The sequence below is a fragment of the Diadema antillarum genome, unplaced genomic scaffold (assembly GCF_040938485.1).
Source record: "Diadema antillarum isolate AM-2024a unplaced genomic scaffold, OU_Dant_1.0 scf00000166, whole genome shotgun sequence".
Classification (NCBI taxonomy): domain Eukaryota; kingdom Metazoa; phylum Echinodermata; class Echinoidea; order Diadematoida; family Diadematidae; genus Diadema; species Diadema antillarum.
The window spans coordinates 1620294-1640551 of NW_027271055.1; the positions used below are offsets into that span (position 1 = coordinate 1620294).

Genomic DNA, 20258 nt, shown 5'->3' on the forward strand with positions numbered 1-20258 from the left:
TTTGCATCTATATTAAATTTGGTGCTGCCACTCTAGTTGGAGAATGAATTATACGTTATAATTTATGAAATTCTCATTTTCTGATGTTAGCTCAAAACAAGTTGTTTGTGCATATACCTCAACATTTATGCATACATTCATACAAAGTTTTTATGTTTGTATATTATGTATGTATGTATGTATGTATGTATTTATTGATTGACTACTTTATTGTCCACAGTGGAAATTCTTTGTACATTGTTCATTTGTACATTTATACAACAATATAAACATCAAATACATCACAGGTACACCACAGACATATTACAGAATGCAACTGACACTAACTCATAGTAAACATACATTATCACATACATCATTAACCAGACAAAAAATATCAACGTATATTACTTTTATACAATTGTTCAACTCATAATTGTATTTCTCAGTATCCTTTCCTGCATCATCACCATGCATAATCACAGATATACACACATACATATTACTTTTGTGTACATTGTATTTCTTTGTATCAAGGCTGATAAATGATCATCTCTCATTGTGTGTATGGACTGTTGATAGAACAAGTTCAAGTTTAGAGATTGCTCACTGTCTGCTGTTCAAGAATAAGATGTATATTAGTTCAAAGACAGCATGGAGTTTGTATCAATGCATATTCTATTTTATTCTTCATTTCAGAAAAGTACATTTCTACCTCTGTTTTATTCATATGCATGTGAACTCTAGAGCAGGGGGAAAAGTGGTTCAGGGGGGCATTTCATGAAGTAACTTGTCGGATAAGATGTCTGACAAGTCAATTATATCCGACAAGTTCAGAGAAATCAGCCAATTAGACTAAAGAATTTCTCAAAACTTGTCGGATAAAAGAGACTTGTCAGATATTTTATCCGACAAGTTCCTTCATGAAACGCCCCCCAGGGGGGCATTTCATGAAACATTTTGTCCGACAAGTTGTCGGACAAATTGGGCTCTCAGCCAATCAGATGCAAGGATTTCAATAGCTTGTAACAGTTTGTCAGAAAAATATCCGACCAAAATGCTTCATGAAATGCCTCCCAGGTCTACATATGTCTAGTGAAATTAAAGACCATTGTGGTCAGAAAATTTGGCACCATGACCATTAATCCATATGCACCAGAGTCCTTTTAAGATGTCCCTTAGTGCAGATTGACAACCTGACCTACTAATTGAAATGGTTTTGTTTTGACCGCCATATCCAGTAGAATTTGATTGTTTGCAAACATGCAGAACACTGTATCAGCTGTCATTGACTTGAATGAGAATTCCCCTTTTTCAACTTAATCAAGACCAGGTGAAATGATTCTAGGACATCTGTAGCTAAAACTGCAACACCCACCCAAACAAAAAGTGTTCTTTAAAACCCCAATTTATCCTTCTGTATCTGTGACCGTCATCAGTCAACCATGTCACCTCAAAGTACGGTATCCTCAGCTGACAATTTCTTTTTTTTTTCTTTTTCCCACTTTCTACCGCCTCCATCTCTGATGTACAGACTGCCTACAACAATTTGCAGCGAATGCTGGGCCACAAGTGGGAGTTTATTCTTATGCAAGCACAGGAACAGCTCAGGTAGGTTTAAACACACATAAGCAATCCCGACAATTACATACCTTTGAGTTTACACATGGTTTACATCTTGGCATGTATCATTGGTACATATATCATTTCATGGCAACGCGGGAAACATTGGTAACGTGTGGGAGGATGTGGTCAATATGGTGAATACATGAAATGTGTGACAAAATGTTTAACATGTTCAAAATTTTGACACAACTGAATTCACATGGGCATGCGCAACTTCGTTGAACCCAGGGCTGCCAACTCTCACGCATTGAGCGTGAGACTCACGCATTTTGGTCCTTTCTCACTCTAAAACTTTATTTCATTTGTATGCATTTCTATTGATCTCACTCATTTTGACTCCTAAATTATAGCATTGGCCTATGGGAGTCTCACTCTCAACTAGTTTCCAGTGTTGGCAGCCCTGTGAACCCTTCGTTCATAATGCGCTAACAGGCCATTTCATGCAGTTTATGCCAGTGTGTGTCAATGCGGGAAACAGCTCTTGCAACAACTAAAAAATAAAAATAAAAAATCATGAAAAAGGGACCACCGCAAGTATGTTGTGCAATACCGGTATCAGGGGCAGATCAAGGAATTCCATAAAGGGGAGGCGCCTACACTTGCAAAATTAAAGGGGGGCCCATGCACCCCCATTTTTTCTATTTAGCTATTTTTTTATTTTAACCAAAAAATAAAGAGGGGGCACGCGCCCGGTGCGCCCCCCTCTGGATCCGCCGCTGGATATATATCGGTGCTAAAAGCAATGTGTAAGAATATCATAAAAATGATGTAATAATGTGTGTCCTGCAGATAGTGCATCATTTCATAAACTACTGGTAAATTTGACATAAACAAAAATAAGCTGTGTGCCACTAGATAGCATGCACTGGCACGCCTTATGTAGGGCAGGGCAGAAAGCACTCCATTTTTTTCCAAGTTACAAAAATAAATCAGGTGAAATATTCACCACAGGTGGTCACTCATCATGCCCAGGTGGCTTACACAAGGTCTTTAATCAAATCCCACAGAATCTCTCTGTCAAACTGTAATTGATATGGCATCTGTTACAGCTGATGCACAAAAATGCAAAAAAAACAACAACTTTATTGACTTGTATAGTTTCCTTTCTGCCATTGTTACGCTGTTTGTTCAAGCAAACAAGCCATTTGCAAAGAAATCAGGTATTATTAACCTAGGCAGGTATTACTCAAAAAATTCAGGTCACTGAACTGCCTTTTGCTAAATATTGCATTTCAAAATCAAATCAACTGAAAGCTAATTTCTTTCCCACGAAAAGTTGAAAATTGAATTCTTGAGGCTGTATTTTGCCCTGATTTTGGCTGTCAGTGTCACTTCTTATGAAAGGCAACATTCATATTGAAAAGACATAAACACATCGCAAACACATTGTTTATTTCTAGCGTGATATGTACTTCAGAGAGCTGTACATGTACACATAGCTGCCATCTAGTATTTTTCCTTTCATTTGTATCTATTTTTTCATCCAAAAGAGAAAAATGTCATTTTTAAACAAAATTGTAAAATATAAATTTCCCTGAAATTCTGTCAAGCGTGTTTGCATGTACAATTCTTCTATTTGAGTCAGAATATCTTGTTTGCCTTTGAAATATATTCTTGGTATGAATCATTTTCTTCATGTCGTATTTGTTTGGTCTGCAGTGTATAGCAGCACTCTTTACATTGGTTTTCCTGTTTTCAATACTGTGCCTATGCTATGATATGCATATCGAATGATCAGGTGGCTAATTACATAGAGAATACATAAGCATAATCTGTTATGTAATTATGCAACAGTAATATGTGTCCAGGCTTGTAGAAACCTATCAGGTGATCATTCATGATGTCCTGCGATTTGCACAGAAAACCTTGTACAAGAGGAATGGTAGACTTGAAATTGAGAACAAGCATTGTTTAAATGAAATGACATTAATATAAGGTAAATCAAGTGGCTGCAAAGCTGAAAGAACAGCTGTGGAGAGTGGTCACAAGAAAGGTCGCCATGGTGGCAAAAAGCGATGACTCGATTGGAAAAAAAAAAAATTGCATTGGCCGGACACAGTGGTCTATTCATCAAGATGATGAAAGGGAACAAATGACCAAATGACCACAACAAGGTTGATGCATATGTGCCTATAGAGCCCTGACAAGTGTCCATACACGTGCTGGTCAAGGTTAATGGACATGTCCCTGATGGTCATTTCATATCAGCATTAGATTACTCAGAAACCTGTAGGGACTGAGCCCTGTCACTTATAGCACACTCAAGACTCGTCAGCATATTTATCATTTCTCTGTTCAGGGTTTGAAATAAATAGTTTTCTGCTCTGTTACAAAGAAAAATCATTAAAAAACCATCACAACATGAGAACAATGGATAGAAAATTGAATATTTGATTTGAAAAAGGGAATAGATAGGTCGCTGCAATGTGGTCGCTGTTAAACAAACAACAAATTGCAGGGTGGGAAAACACAATGTAGGCAGGGGCGGATCCAGGAATTCTGTAAGGGGGGCAGGGGGGGGGGAGGCACAACTAATATTTCTGGTGCCACTTCCCGGTTTCATTCATTCTTTTTAATTTCTGTTGTTTTTAACAAAAAAAAAATGGGGGGGGGGGGGGGGGGGGGGGGGGGTGTGCGCCGGTTGTGTCCCCTTCTGGATCTGCCACTGGTAGGATATGTTATATGGGCATGAAAGTATGAGATGTATTGAAGAAATGTAGACCAGAAAAAGATTGAAAAGGAATTCTCCAGTTGATGCAACCCTGTATGTGAAGTATTAGGAAACACAACCATGGATATTTTTAACTCTTCCAACTTTGCAGAGGGATAATTACACACATTAAAGCCCATACCATGTGTATGGTGTGTACTACTTGTGTTGTGAGTTGGCAAGGGACATGAAATATTTGGTGCAAGATTTATTCAATAATGTCTATTATGACCTCACAGCCAGGGATAATGAGATGTTTGGGTTCTGGAGTTGTTCATTTTTTTTTTTATTTCCATGCAAATTTGCAAAATTGATTCCCTTATCATTTACTTCTTTCTCAAACAGAAATGAACACAAAAACAAACACAAAGCTGATCACATTTTAAAAAACCAAATCACTATTCTAGAATTTCATTTTAGTATTTTTTACATGCTAGAGGACTTTGCAGTTAGTTTTAGGATATTAAGAACCAAGTAGCACAGTGTGTGCACTTACAAGTTAGTTAACTAAACATAGAAATTGATGAGGAAGTACATGTTTGCATTATTTCTTGACGCTCTTGTTTCTTTCTCTAACCATTAATTCCATTATGTTTCAGACGTTATGTAGAGATGGTACATGTATGTGGAATTGTTTTTACAGGACAAGCTTTGGAGTTGCAATGTACTCTCTAAAAAAAAATGAGTGAAAATGTTCACTCTTGAAGGAGTGAAGGACAGAAAAGAGTGAAATTGGAGTGAATTTTGAGGGAAAATTTTCACTTGTACTCATTTTAGAGTGACTTCAGGGATCACTCGAAGATTTTGGAGTGATCCCTGAGGTCACTCTAAAGGTCATTTTCACTCAAAATTCACTCCAATTTCACTAAAAATTCACTCTTTTCTGTTATTCACTCCTTCAAGAGTGAACAGTTTCACTTGATTTTTTTTAGTGTAATCTCAAGTCCATTAGTTGATTGTTAAAAAGGTTGGTGTGTATGCATAGATCAATGTGCATAGTGTGCCTTGCTTCTCCTTCCATTTGCTTTAACTAGCTGCAAGGTAGGGATCGAAATACCAGCAACTTTTGATGTTCAATTCTCTCAAAAATGACGGCAGCAGAGTCCAGAATGCTAATACTATATTCAGGTTGAGTTGGAGGAGAAGGTAGAGGCTCTATTATGTCAGTTTGTCCTTCTCTCTCTTGCTCTTTTGGATCCATTTTGCCTCATACTGATCAAACAGACACCCAGCCCGAGTGTAAACAGACCGTGTTCTCCCCCAGTTGTCACCCCGCCATCAGCTAGATGCCGCGCTGCATTAAAGGGTGTCGTACAAATATTTGCCCAGCAATTTCTCATTTTTCCTCCTTTTTCCCTGCCAGTCTCCTTCCTTTGATCCTGACTTAACTCTGACCATATCTCTCTCTCCTCACCTTATCTCAGTCTGCTCTTGATTTCTTCAATGCTTCTAAACCATTTTCTCCCTCAATATTGCAGGTTAGCCAAGCACAGGAAGAAAGCTGACAGACTTGTCTTAGACTCGCAGGAACGAGCCTTTTGGCGTGTGCACTACCCTCCGGTGAGTGTATGCAGTCTTAGATGCAATGTTAAGTCACATGCACAAAGCAACTACACCAGCATCATCTGCAATAGAAAAAATAAAACAATAACTGCAGTAGTTACATCATTTATGGGAGCTTTTATTGTCATTTTAATGACAGAATAATGTAGTTATATGTTGACATTTGAAATTAAGTCACTTGCCCTTCCCGAAGGGCAAATCATTTCAATTTTGTGATGAAGTATGGACATTAAGATGGATATTTTACTGTCCCTTTCAAGGGAATATAATTCCAATGGCTTGCAAACGGCCTGCCTAACCTAGCGGTCATCAAGAAATGACTCCTACTGATTGAAGATAACTGCCACCATATATTACACTGCCTCTTAACCATTTCTAACCCAAGGCACACTTTGGTTCCTGCAGTCTTTATCTTTTGAGGTCCAGTTAAATCAAATATTTTTTTTCATTTTTTGGTAACATTACAGCCCACAGGTTGAGACACACTGATATGGTAGACCTCATCACGTAAAATGTATTCATATGTTCATATACAGGAATATAAAAGTGTATGTACTCATATAGTTACATAGTTATTTTGCTATTTCTTTATATTTCAAAATCTTAAATCTTTCTTACATCAAATTCTTAATAGTGATATCTTTGTCTGGTAACAATAGATTTGATGAGTTGCAGCCCAAGTACTGGTTTAAAACACACAAAGATTTCTACCTCTAATTTTCCTCTCATTGATTTCAGATATCAACGGTAAAGTAGTCTATTTTTATTTTTCTCTGTTCATGAGACTACATTGGCTTACTGTACTAAAGAGATTATCAAATTCAGTAGCCATACAACTTTTACACTGCAAACTGTGGCATCATACATCGTATGTCTGCTGTAATGATTTCACACTTGTGGAAGTAATTCTGTATCATCTCTCTCTCTCTCTCTCCTCTGCTACAAAGATAAAAAGATGGAAAGCTACTACATAATATCAAATACTAAAACTAGAGAAGCACTCTGAGAGTGCAGACCTCCGCCAAGCGTGCATCTCATTTCCACCACTGATCTTGTTCTTCCATAGAGATATCAGTGATTTCCAGCCATACGTTCTTACACTATAGCATGCTGAAAGTGTTTATAATAGTGTGCTGAAAGTCTCCCCATTTCCCAATGTAGAAGCCTTTGTTACGTCATAAACCCTCAGCTGCACAGCGCGCCTCACCCTAGCAGAAACTAGAGCACGCACTTTAGTGCGCGCATGCAAACCTCAAATACGCGCAGCCTGAACTCCCAAGTTCATTGACCCTACCTGCCAAAATATAAAAAATCCTTCATAAATTCCCCAAAAATTGTCGGATCACTACCAAGAGTTAACCGTTTGTTACTTGTGTCATTCTCAACCTTTCCTGCAAGTTTCATTTCAATCCGTTATCTACTTTTTTAGTTATTTTGCGCACAGACAAACGAACGAACGAACGAACAAACAAACCAACGGTAACGAAAACATAACCTCCTCCCTTGGCAGAGGTAATAAAGGGAGACACAATGTAACAACATCAACTGCTATTATTCTGCCTAAATGGTGGCTTTCCAAAAATTTGTCAAGGACAGAATTTCAGAGGTTTTATTTTGATTAGGATGTCAGCAAATTATTTCCTCATTATATACTTTGATCATCATCCGATTCATTATCTCAAAATGAGTTTCACTTATGAAATGAGCAATTAATTTAATGTTAGTGCTGAAATTCACCACATTTCACCATTTCTTCATGAGTGAATTGAAAATATGTTGTATAAGGCTTGTGACTCCTGTCAAAATTCTACTACATACAGCTATTACCTCTTGAATTCAGCATCCCTCCACCCCTTATGTTTGCTTTAGATAATGGATCTTTCAACAACTGATGCCTGCTATTCATGTAATTACATGACCATCAACCATCATTTATTCATTGGGATACGCTACACAAGATCACTATTTTATTAGCTCACCTGAGTCAAAGGCTCAAGTGAGCTATTGCGATCGCCCTTCGTCCGGCGTCCGTCGTGCGTCGTCCGTCGTCCGTCGTCCGTCGTCCGTCGTCCGTCGTGCGTCGTGCGTTAGCTCACCTGAGCCAAAGGCTCAAGTGAGCTATTGCGATCGCCCTTCGTCCGTCATGCGTCGTGCGTCGTGCGTCGTCCGTCGTCCGTCGTCCGTCGTCCGTCGTCCGTCGTCCGTCGTCCGTCGTGCGTAAACTTTTTACATTTTCATCTTCTTCTTGAAAACCCCATGACCGATTTTCATCAAACTTGGCAGGTAGCATCCCTAGGGGGTTAGGAACTCAATTTGTTAAAATGGGCACCATGCCCCACCCAGGGGGCCCCCAGGGGGGCCCAAACCCCCCAAAATTAAGGAATCTGTAAAAAGCTTCTTCTCTAGAACCAGAAGTGATAGAGCTAAGTTAATACTATGAGTTAGTACATTGATGACTGTAGTTTCAAGTTTGTTCATGGCAGAATCAGGGGTGCCCCCCTTGGGACCCAGGGGAGGGGGGTGGGGAAGGGTTCTAATTGGGCCTAAATTGTACATTTTCATCTTCTTCTTGAGAACTCCATGACCCATTTTCACCAAACTTGGCAGGTAGCATCCCTAGGGGGTTAGGAACTCCATTTGTTAAAATGGGCACCATGACCCACCCAGGGGGCCCCCAGGGGGCCCAAACCCCCCAAAATTAAGGAATCCGCAAAAATCTTCTTCTCTAGAACCAGAAGTGATAGAGCTAGGTTAATACTATGAGTTAGCACATTGATGACTGTAGTTTCAAGTTTGTTCATGGCAGAATCAGGGGTGCCCCCCTTGGGACCCGGGGGGGGGGGGGGGGGGGGGTGAGGAGGGGTCCTAATGGGGCCTAAATTGTACATTTTTATCTTCTTCTTGAGAACCCCATGACCCATTTTCACCAAACTTGGCAGGTAGCATCCCTAGGGGGTTAGGATCTCAATTTGTTAAAATGGGCACCATGCCCCACCCAGGGGGCCCCCAGGGGGCCCAAACCCCCCAAATGAAGGAATCTTTAAAAATCTTCTCTAGAATCAGAAGTTATAGAGCTGAGATAATACTATGAGTGAGTACATTAATGACTGTAGTTTCAAGTTTGTTCATAGGAGATCCAGGGGTGCCCCTCTTGGGGGTAGGGGGGGGGGGGTGGTTGGAAGGGTCCAAATGGGGGCCTGAATTGTACATTTTCATCTTCTTCCTGAAAACCTCATGATGGATTTTTGTCAAACTTGGCAGGTAGCATCCCTAGGTGGTCAGGATCTCAATTTATCAAACTGGGCACCATGCCCCACCCAGAGGGCCCCAGGGGGCCCCAATTCCCCCAAATTAAGGAATCTTGAAAAAATTGGGCCCTTATTGTACATTTTCATCTTCCACTTGAGAATGCCTCGTCAAATTTTGGTAGAGCTGTGAATAATTTAGATTAGTGACTGCGTGAAAGGTGAACTTGCGATACTCAGGTGAGCGCTAGACCCGCGGGTCTCTTGTTTCATTTACCACTCGTGGGATGGATAGCCCTTGTTTGTCACTATTTATCTATTCTGACCATATTTTTTTTTTCTGAAATGGCAGCCATGACATATTGTACTATCTAATCAAGAGAGAGAGAAAAAAAATAATGGCTTCTTGCATCATACATTAAAGGGATGGTATAGTATGGGTGGAGATGAGAAAATTGGCTCTTAACTTTTTGCGAGATACGAAACCACTTATGAAATAATACATACATACCATTCTAACAGGCGTTCAAAGTGTATAATGATGAAAATCAGTTTTGGAATGGTTTAGACATTCCAAAACAAAGTGAAACAAAACAGTTGTAATAAAGAGTGGGTCACACCTTTTATTAGGATTGCTCTGTTTTGAATATCTCAGCCATTTCAAAACCAATCTTTATCAAATAAATGTTGAATTCCTCATGGAATTACATGTGCTTTCATATTTCATTTTCATTATTTTCATATTTAATTCTCATTTTCTCACTGAAAAATGTCAGACACCTGAAGTTGGGTCTGAACTAATACTCTACAATCCCTTTAATATAAACTCATTTCATCGCAGTGCATACGTCACTGTGAAAGTACACAGTCTTCTTGAGTTTCAACTACATTAGATTAGCTCCATACTCAACCCTCACTCTACTGTGTGTGTCAATAGGCACATCCGCTGGAGTGCTGTCTTTAATATTCTCCCTACTGCACATGTACTGTATATGCCATATATTTCGTGAGTCTAAATTTTTGCGAATTGGGAATTCCCGACAATTTCGTGAGTGGTTAAATTCAAGATCGTGGAGTCCTGTACTGAACGGAGAAGTTTACACGCGTATGTCACATTCACATCGGGATCAGAGTCAATTAATTTCGTGAATAGCACCTGACTCGCGAAATTTGCGAAAATGAAAACCTCGTAAAATATTTGGCGTATACAGTAACTGTAAAAACTCAAACAACGACGGCGCTGTCTAATTTTGGTACCGATGCATTGACAACACTGTGCAGTACAGAGCCTGAGCTCTGTTCGATCACACATTCGAGCACTATCTCTTATCTCCATATTATCAAAATGATTTTGGAGATTTCCTCAGCAGTTGTTACATGTATGGAAAAGGAATGTCTGCTTTAAGCTCGAAAATGCATCTCTATTGTGAAGTGACAACATTTTAATCATGATAAAAAGGGTAAAATTAAATCAAGTATCACATCTGCTCTGCCTGTTCATATTGCACAGTAACTCCACATTACCGTAAGTGCACAAGTCAACACCAAAAGCTTGACCCCACTTAGCAATAATCTCCATGTGTTGTGCAGTAGCGCATATAGTGATCACCTCATACATATGCACATAGCGTACTGCAAGCATACGGACGTGACCTGAACGTTTACATTTATATGCGATGGGAGAATCGGTACATATGTCTGGAAACTAATTGTCAATGAATTAACAGAGACTATACCTAACACCTCTGAACCCTATTGTGCCACCATGACCTTTCTGTTAGACTGAGGCAAATTGTAAAAGCTATTATTTTCGTGAATCACTGTTGGACAGTAAATTTTACAATATGCAAAAATGTCACCATATGCTAGGATAATAATGCACTTATGATAGCCTCAGTGTCATTTGCAAAAATATCTGTGTGTGAAAATAACTGGTACAGTAACTTACAGTCAGGTGGAGGAAAGTGTGACAAGTCGAGCTATGTGTCTGGGCACATAAAGGGTCAAACTGCAGTAATTGTGATATTGCTCTCATAATCATGGAATGAATAGTTGATGTGACTTTGTTAAATCTGGACTGGTTACCATTAATGATTTCATGATTGTAAAGTTATCAAGGGATTATGATAATGATGGGTCCATGACATAATTTTGTTTTCGAAATAACGATAACAATAATGAGTGGTAGAAGTTTGGTGACGAGAATGATGTAGTGAATTTATTGTAGTTATTATTGCTTTGAAGTTTGCTTTTTTTTCAAATGTTATAATCATAATGTTTCTAATCACTAGCATTTTTGTCATCATTCATGATGAGCATAGAGTGTAAGCAAAACAAAGAAATACATCAGCAAAAAGACTGCAGTCAAATTACATCACAATTAGAGGAAATGCTATGAGGAAAGGTGCAAACAATGAAACACATATTTAGATATCTTTCTAAATGCATTTTTTCTCTCATTTCCATGTTGTTGATCTGATTGGCTTTCAACATGAACCACACATGCAATGCAAACATTTGATTTACCAAATTTCCTACTGGTGCTATTTCTCCAAAAGCCCGGTCAAACTAACTGCCTTGAAACGGACATCAGGAGAACATGTAAGAGTTCGCAGCCGGTCCGAACAAAGAAGCCGTCCGCTGAAGAATCCCGGAAACAAGTAAGACTTTTTGCTTAGAATTTGTTTTTTATGCCTCCGCCATGAAGTGGTGCCGAAGGCATTATGTTTTCGGGTTGTCCGTACGTCCGTACGTCCGTCCGCTTTCGTTTACGCGATAACTTGAGTAATATTTACTGGAATTTTACCAGACTTGGTCCAAGTATGAAGTATGATGAGGCAATTAGTTGATTAGATTTTGGGTGAAATCGGCTGAAGGTCAAAGGTCAAAGGTCAAGGTCAAATCATCAAATTGTATCCATTTACGCGATAACTCAAGACTGGATGGAGCAAATTTCACCAAACTTTGTTGGAGGATGATGTATGATGGGACAATTACTTGATTAGTTTTTCAGTGAAATCGGACAGAGGTCAAAGGTCAAAGATCAAGGTCAAATCCTAACATTTATCTGTTTACGTGAAAACTCAAAACTGGATGAAGCAGCTTTCACCAAACTTGGTCCAAGGATGATGTATGATGGGACAATTAGTTGAGTAGATTTTAGTGACATTGGCAAGAGGTCAAAGGTCAAAAGGTCAAGGTCAAATTCTACAAATGTTGCAATTTCCCGCTTCTCTATGCAATGCCCGAAGGTATTTTCTTGAAACTTGGTGTGGAAATGTACTACTGCGTAAAGATTCTCCAAAGAGAGTTTCATGTCATAAGGTCAAAGGTTAGGTGAAAATGTTTCAACATCACTTTTCTCGCAAATGGTTCAATGTATTTTCATGGAACTTGGTACATACGCATGTACTGTCTGGCAGGGATTCTCTAAAGAATTTAGGGGTCATAGGTCAATAGTCAGTGGTCAGGGGTCAAGTTCAACTCCTCAAAATTTTACTATTTCCCTCATATACTAGTATATGCAATGCTTGCATTATTTCAAAACTTAGTACATGCATTACCTAATGGAGATTCTCCAGGAAATTTCCAGCCAGAAGGTCAAAGGTCAAAGGTTAAGGGTCAAAGGCCAGGTTTCAATGCCCCCCCCCCCAAAAAAAAATTATATTGTACCGTTATCACACTCTTTCTTCGTACCTTTGAAATTATTCATTGCATAAACTTCCCCAAAATTCCCCAAATATGTATACCTGCACTCTTAGAAAATTATGGCAAACCCAGTTCAAGACATTTCTGACAAACCTGTCATTTCAATATTTTGCCAGTTATGTGAAAATGTCATGGATCACACATTGTGAAGACATTGTACTATACGCCTATTGGGAGAATCATGCATTATGGCAGAGGCATCAGTTGCCATCGCGACATTTCTAGTCTTAAACTATTACATTTCCAAACAAATCCAAACTGTGATATACTTCAGCTATAGTAAAGTAATTGGCATTGTAGATAATTACAGAGTCTGTGTAGAATATGTTCTATCTATCTATCTATCTATCTATCTATCTATCTATCTATATATATATATATATATATATATATATCTACAGGTACTTGTATATCCTGTCTATCTATCTACCTATCTGTCTATCTGTCTGTCTATCTATCTATCTATTTATCTCTATCTATCTATCTATCTATCTATCTATCTATCTAGCTATTTATCTATCCATCTATATATCTATCTATCTATCTATCTACAGGTACTTGTATATCTAACTATCAATATCTGTCTGTCTATCTGTCTATCTATTCTATCTATCTATCTATCTATCTATCTATCTATCTATCTAATATGTCTATCTACAGGTACTTGTATATCTATCTATATATCTATCTATCTACCTATCTATCTATCTCTATCTATATATCTATATATTTATCTATATATCTATCTATCAATATATATCTATCTATCTGTTTGTCTATATATATATATATACATATATATATATATATATATTTATATATATATATTTATATATATATATATATATATATATATATATATATATATATATATATATATATATATATATATATACTACGTGTGTCTGTGTGTCTGTGTGTGTCTGTGTACATAGATTTTTAACCATCTGGAACGATGATATAAGTCTCTGAACTGGAACTGGTAAATTTGGTGTGAGAAATGTTGAAAGAAAAGGGTTTAATAGTGGGAGAAAACACAATGTCGCTAGAGTAAGTGGAAGAGATAATTTGAGTAGAAGAGATGAGAATATTTCGGAATGCATGTAGAGTAACCTACTGTAAAAATGGAAATTTTTGCGGTGTCAAAATTTTTGTGCGTTTCACACAACCAGAAGCTGGTGCAAAAATAAAAGCATGTGAATATCTTTCCTTGCCATATGTTCCAGTAGTCAATGTCTTGATTTCGCAGAATTAAAAACATGCAAAACTCTTCTTACCCGAGTGCGAAAAATTAATCGCGTGAAAATATTCACTTTTACAGTAATTCAAACACCTCCATGTAATGTGTTTTTGACTGTATGCACAATTTTCTTTTCTTAGGTTTTTATTTTCGTGAATTTCCTGAGTTGGGTGCTATTTGCAAATTTAAAAACATGCAAAAATGTAAACTCTGATGACACCAAAATGAATGTGATGTGCACGCATACATTTCTCCATTCAGAACTCTACTCCCCAATCGCAACAACTTGCAAAATTGTTGATTGGGAATCCTGACTTGTGAATGATTAGACTCACTAAATACAATGTATGTGCTATACAGTGGTAGAGCCTTATCACCAAAATGACAAAGTGACTTATTGTCTTTAAGCAAATACATTGGAAGAAAAATGGTTGGATCAATCAGCATCTGTGGAGACCCATTAATAATTTACAAGAGATTATGGGGAAGGTGTCCTGATGCAAGAAATTAGGAGAAATCAGACTATTGTCTCTATTATGTGCAAATGATTTCACAAAGGATCACCTAATGGCAGAAGTTTACTGTGAAATGGATCAGCCAGCTAAATTCAGGGATTATTTTCCCCCCTGCCCAATACCCAAGATGTGTTCTATGCCCAGGCACATTTGCTGTTTATGCTATAAAATGCTAATCAGTCCATTACCTCAAATCCTTGCTGCCCAGGTACTTCTGGGCCTGGAGTTCAAATCTATCTATGACACATGTGATTTCATCAATCTTACATCTACTGACTTCATTCATCTCAGTGCACAGTTTGTGCGATCTTGGCAAGTTAGCAAATTTCAGCGTTAGACGCATAATGTACATTTGTGTGCAGGTGGGACACATTTGATGTGTGTGTGTGTGTGTGTGTGTGTGTGTGTGTGTGTGTGATACAGGGTTGCTACACTGATTTATCCAGGTACATGGTATTCACATTGGGTGAAGAAAGGACTTATTCTTAATAGGATCATTGTGCTCTTTTTCCAAATCATGGAGTTATGAAATGAGTGAAAAATTCTCCCACAGCTTGAAATTCTTCTGATCAGTCCTTTTGTTATTTCTTCTGACTCATTCTGATTTTTTGCTCTCTCTTTTTCTTTCCCTTTTTCAGTTTCTTTCTCTTTCTATTTCTATCTTTCTCCTGCATGCTTGCTCTCTCTCTCTCTCTCTCTCTCAGCTTTATGTTACCATTTTATGTTAAATTATTATAGGCCTGTCCCTGCGTGACTTTCAGAGTTTTTTTTTTCTCCTCTGCCCACGTGATGTCCTCTTGCCCTGCGCGTGATGACATTGTTACGAAAGCCTTTTGCTGGCCTACAGATTTCACTGCAGACTCAGTATGATTAATTTTGCATTATTCTGCTCACTGAGGGATAGATGCAATAGTGTGTTCATAGTAAGAATTGTAAAGAGAGTATAGTTTATTCCACAGAGAGAGAGAGAGAGAGAGAGAGAGAGAGAGAGAGAGAGAGGAGAAGGTGAAGCACTGCAGCATGGCGAGTTAAATTACTGTAAAACCAGCAATTTTGTGTGCATTTTAATTTTGCAAATTTCACAGCAGCCAAGAGTCGTGAAATTGAAATGCATTTGAAGGTTCTTGTTTTGCAAAAAATGCTGTGCTGCAAAAAAGGCCATTAGCTCCAATTTGAGAAAATTTTATGCCGCAAATATTCTTGCTTTACAGTAAGATAATTCATTTCAATTCAATTCAATTCAATCATTTATTGTCTGATTTAAAAAAATACAGAAAATCTTCCTCCACTGGCAAGATAACAGAGCATTACACGACAAGAATAACAAACAGATCACATATATGAAAAAAAGACTAATAATTAATTAACAATTCGATACATCAAACTATATATCGTAACTAATTAAACTGAAATACTAATGAAATGAAGAGGTATGTTTGAGACTATAAAAATAGAACATTACAATATACTATTGATGCATTGAATCTTTTAAACATGCTGACGTCTGACTATGGCAAATGTATATCAGAAATGCAAAAGTCATAAATACACAATTGCACAGACCCTAAAAACATGTTGGGAATGAAACATGTGTGATGTACATAATGTACATTATACAGAACCCAGGGATCACATGTCACATGTGTGCCCAAGAAGAGCAGGAATAAGAAGAAAAGAATAGAGGTGGAAAAGGATGGAGAGGGTTCCATAGAACAGCTGCCTCTTTGGGCACACATTGTAATACAGTGTTGTTATGCAAATATGCATGCACACTTATGCGAAAACATTCCGTGATCATTCCAATAAAATAGCAGAGTGCAGCAATGAATGCTGCATAATGTAAATGTAAATCACAGTCCATGTGTGCCCAGGAAGGAAAATAGAAAAGATAGAGGGAAAGAAGCAGAAGATAGACGGGATGGGGGGGGGGGGGAATTTCCGGGAAAAGCTGCCTATGTGGGCACACATACAATGTGATATGCTTTACATAAATCAAAATTCCATTAGTCAATTCACAAAGGGCTGTAAATAACTTGCATAATGAGACATATTGATAAAAGCACATAAAATTGCACACTTATCCATGGTGAGCTGTCTTGAAAACCTGTCAATACAACAGAAATGGAACAGTGTTAAAAAGAGTCAGTATGAGAACAGAGTAAGAGTGAAAGAGATGCAGAAACAGGGAAGAGATAAAAAAGATGAATGGTTGAATGAAAGAGAAACAGAGGTATAGTGAACAGATTATAGACAACAGAAGAGAGAAATATATAATATGCATTGATGAAAGAGATAATAAAAGGATGGAGATGATTAGTAAAGAGCTAGCAAACAAAAGAAAAGCACGAGAGATAGAAGGAAGGAAAGATAGATTGTGATAGTGAAAGTTAAAGTGAAAGAGAAGAGATATATTTGGAGAGAAATAGAATGATAAAAAGAGAGTATAACTTGGGAGAGAGAGAGGAGGAGGAGATAAAGATAAAAGGAATATGATGGCATGTGTGTATGCTTGGAAGACTGTTCTATACTCACTGGAATTTTAATCAAGCAGTGATTGAGTGTCAATCTGATCTTGCATAATTATAGGAACTTCCTCAGAATCAATGAATTTATCATTTTTTAAAAAGGCCCTCTATAGAAAAGTACTTAGGAAATAACAGAATGAAATTCAGTGTAATCATGTCTCGTACACACGGCTGTATTCTGATTTGAACAATGGGGCCCAATAGTAATGAAGGATTCACTTGGGTCTGCACAATGTTAATGATTGGCTAAGATTGCAACAATTGAGGGAGAAAAGTATGACATTTGATGAAAGCATGTGTAACCATGGCAATGCTGATCATTGATGGTGCAAGTGATGGAATTATAGGAGAATGAAAGGAGAACAAAACCCATTATATATTTGGATTGAGGGAATGAAGTGAAGAGTTTGTTCACAATAACCGATAGGTCCATTTTTGAAGATTTTGAAGAACGGTCTCTATCATAAAGTACAAAATAATACCTTTTAAATGATATGTTGGTCATTACATATAAAGGTACATTTTTGAAGTTATGGTCAAAAGAAGCAAATATTTTCTTATTATTCTCTCAATTTTTCTTGACCTTTAATCGCAAATATCTCCATTTGGCAAATATGGACTTATCGGTTTTTGCAAACATACTCTTCAAGTGATATTAGTAGTACACGTCATTGAAGTTTGAGGAATATATTGGATGATCCTTTCAAAAGTTAAGAATTGTACAATTTTGGGGGCTGCCATATTGCAGGATGAGAAGACTGTAACAGTTTGTGACATCACCGCAGAGCAGGGGTATAAAAAAGAAAGAGAATTCCATAATTTTTTTTTTTTTCAAGAATAGTACCAATTCTTTTGACTTGACATATGTTATGGGTAATGTCGTTTCCCCTGCTTTCTGAAAGAGGTAAGTCAGTTGCCTTTCCACTGTACTAAGAAATATGAGAATATGTTATATTCTCTTTACATTTTCAAATGCCAAAGAGACTTCATTTTGTTTTGTCTTCCCAAGGTCACCTTCCTGCAAAACCGCCTCTCCAAGATGACCATTAAGACGTCCAAGGCAATAGACATGTAAGTAAAAATATTTCTACTGGAGAGATGACGAGCAGAGGACAGTATGATAATTTCATTATAAATTTGTGTATCTCAAAATATATTCATGGATTACCAGTATTGGCCTTTTTGAGGTCACATCAACCTTCCTATCCCAAATCCTTAATAAATCATATCCAGTCATTAGCATTTCTGTCAGCAGGTCATGACTGAAAAATAGAGACAAGAAAATATATTGCCACATAGCAGCTTCTCTGATCTGCTGTGGTAATGCTCTAGAAGAATTTAAAGGGATTGTATAGTTTTGGTTGAGACCTAACTTCAGCATTTTTGTTGACATAAGGTGAGACCTCTTATGAAATGTGAAAGAGAATGTAATTCCAAGAGGAATTCAACATCTATTTGATGAAAATTGGTTTTGAAATGGCCGAGATATCCAAAACAGGGCAATCTTGAGAAAAGATGGGAACTACATGTACTGTACTTTTTATTACGATCGCTTTGCTTTACTTTGTTTTCGGATGTCTCAGCCATTCCAAAACCAATCTTTATCAAATAAACTCATGAAGTCCTCTTAGAATGGTATGCTCTATACTATTTCACAAGTGGTTTCTTGGTATCTCACATAAACTTAAAAGCCTAATCCCAACCTCCACTAATACTATACCATCCCTTTAAGTAGGTGATTCCCTTTAAGTAGGTGATGTAGTAGGATGACTAGGTGAAGTTATCAAAGGCGTTTTTAAGCTAGTGTTCCTAATGATAATGGATATGTCACAATTAGTAAGCTCCTAATTTTCTTGGCAACTCTTAGACTTTCCTTGTGACCAAAGGCATGTATTTGTTGGAAAAGAGTCCATTTTGTCCATGAAGATCTAAGATTCCTTATAGGTGTACATCTTTTCACCTCAGTTGATGTTATTTTGAGCTTTTGGAGGTGACACACCAGCTCATGGCTATTTACTCGGGTGATGGATGTCAGACAATCGCATCATAACCTGTATGGTTTCAATTTTGACATTTATTATGTTCAAATCTCTACTAGAGGATGTGACATGACAGATTTTGTCTGAACTCTCCTGTGTTCCAGGAATGAATGCGAACTCATATGGTAATTTTTGAATGACGATACAAAATGCGTAAATCACATCGTTTTGTCGCGTTTGTCGCGTCATTCATTGAGCAAGGAGTAATTGAGTAACCATGGTAATTGAGTTGGATGTTTTTCAGGTCCTTCAGGGTCAAAGAACTGGGCACATTCTCTGTTTTTATATTCTTTAAGATGACTGATCTGACTATCCCTGAAATGAAATAAAACTTCTGCCTCTCTGAACTCGTTCTCCAATGATTGGTATAAAATGGCCATGATGCAATCTGGCAAACCTTGTTGGTATGCAATCTTCTTATCTCAGTCTGAGCTTTCAAATCTTCCAGTGAGGCCACCTTTGATATCTTACTCGAGTTGGAGGTGTTTTGATTTATTTGATCTTAAAGCCACTATTTAAAGCCACTATTCAACAATGGGAGAAGTGATGTTTGAATTATCACATTTGATGGTTTTACAGTTCATTTGTATCACAAAGCACCATACCATACAAAAATTGTGCAATAAAGCTACAAATGTAAGAAGATATTGCTAATTTTCTCAATAAACTGGCATGGTGATAGTTTATTCTAGAAATGGTTTTCGTCAAAAAAATTGTTCGACATTTTGTATATTTAACAATACTTAACATTAATTATAGTGATTAACATTTTCATGTTAGTTATTTTTATCCCTAACTCACATTTTAGAACTGTTTGAAGCACTAAAACTTTTTTTTTCCAACTGCAAATGGTTGGCAAGGGGCTTTAAGCCAAGCATAGGGAGATAAAATGTACATCTCTCATATGTTGGTCCTTGTCTCAATCTGTGCTTAGCGTGTGGTGTATTTGCTATTTTCTATTAAAGGAAGTCATATTTTCTACCTTGCTCTTGAAGTCACTCTCCCATCTTTGTTTGTATGTATGCACATCTATATGTGGATGGGTCAGCCTACACACAGGGATAGTCTCGCATCCTTTCCTGCTGTTTTATTGCAGTTATTAATCATA

At 37.5% G+C, this 20258-nt stretch overlaps 1 protein-coding gene across 1 annotated transcript in view; it reads left to right on the plus strand.

Moving 5' to 3' along the window:
- Window positions 1–20258, plus strand: part of LOC139722504 (regulator of G-protein signaling 11-like) — a 64590-nt gene that overhangs the window by 25701 nt on the left and 18631 nt on the right. The window contains exons 5-8 of the mRNA XM_071633793.1: window positions 1514–1590; window positions 5794–5875; window positions 11682–11783; window positions 18121–18182. Of these exons, the coding sequence (XP_071489894.1) occupies window positions 1514–1590; window positions 5794–5875; window positions 11682–11783; window positions 18121–18182 (323 nt within the window). The remainder of the gene's footprint in view (window positions 1–1513; window positions 1591–5793; window positions 5876–11681; window positions 11784–18120; window positions 18183–20258) is intronic.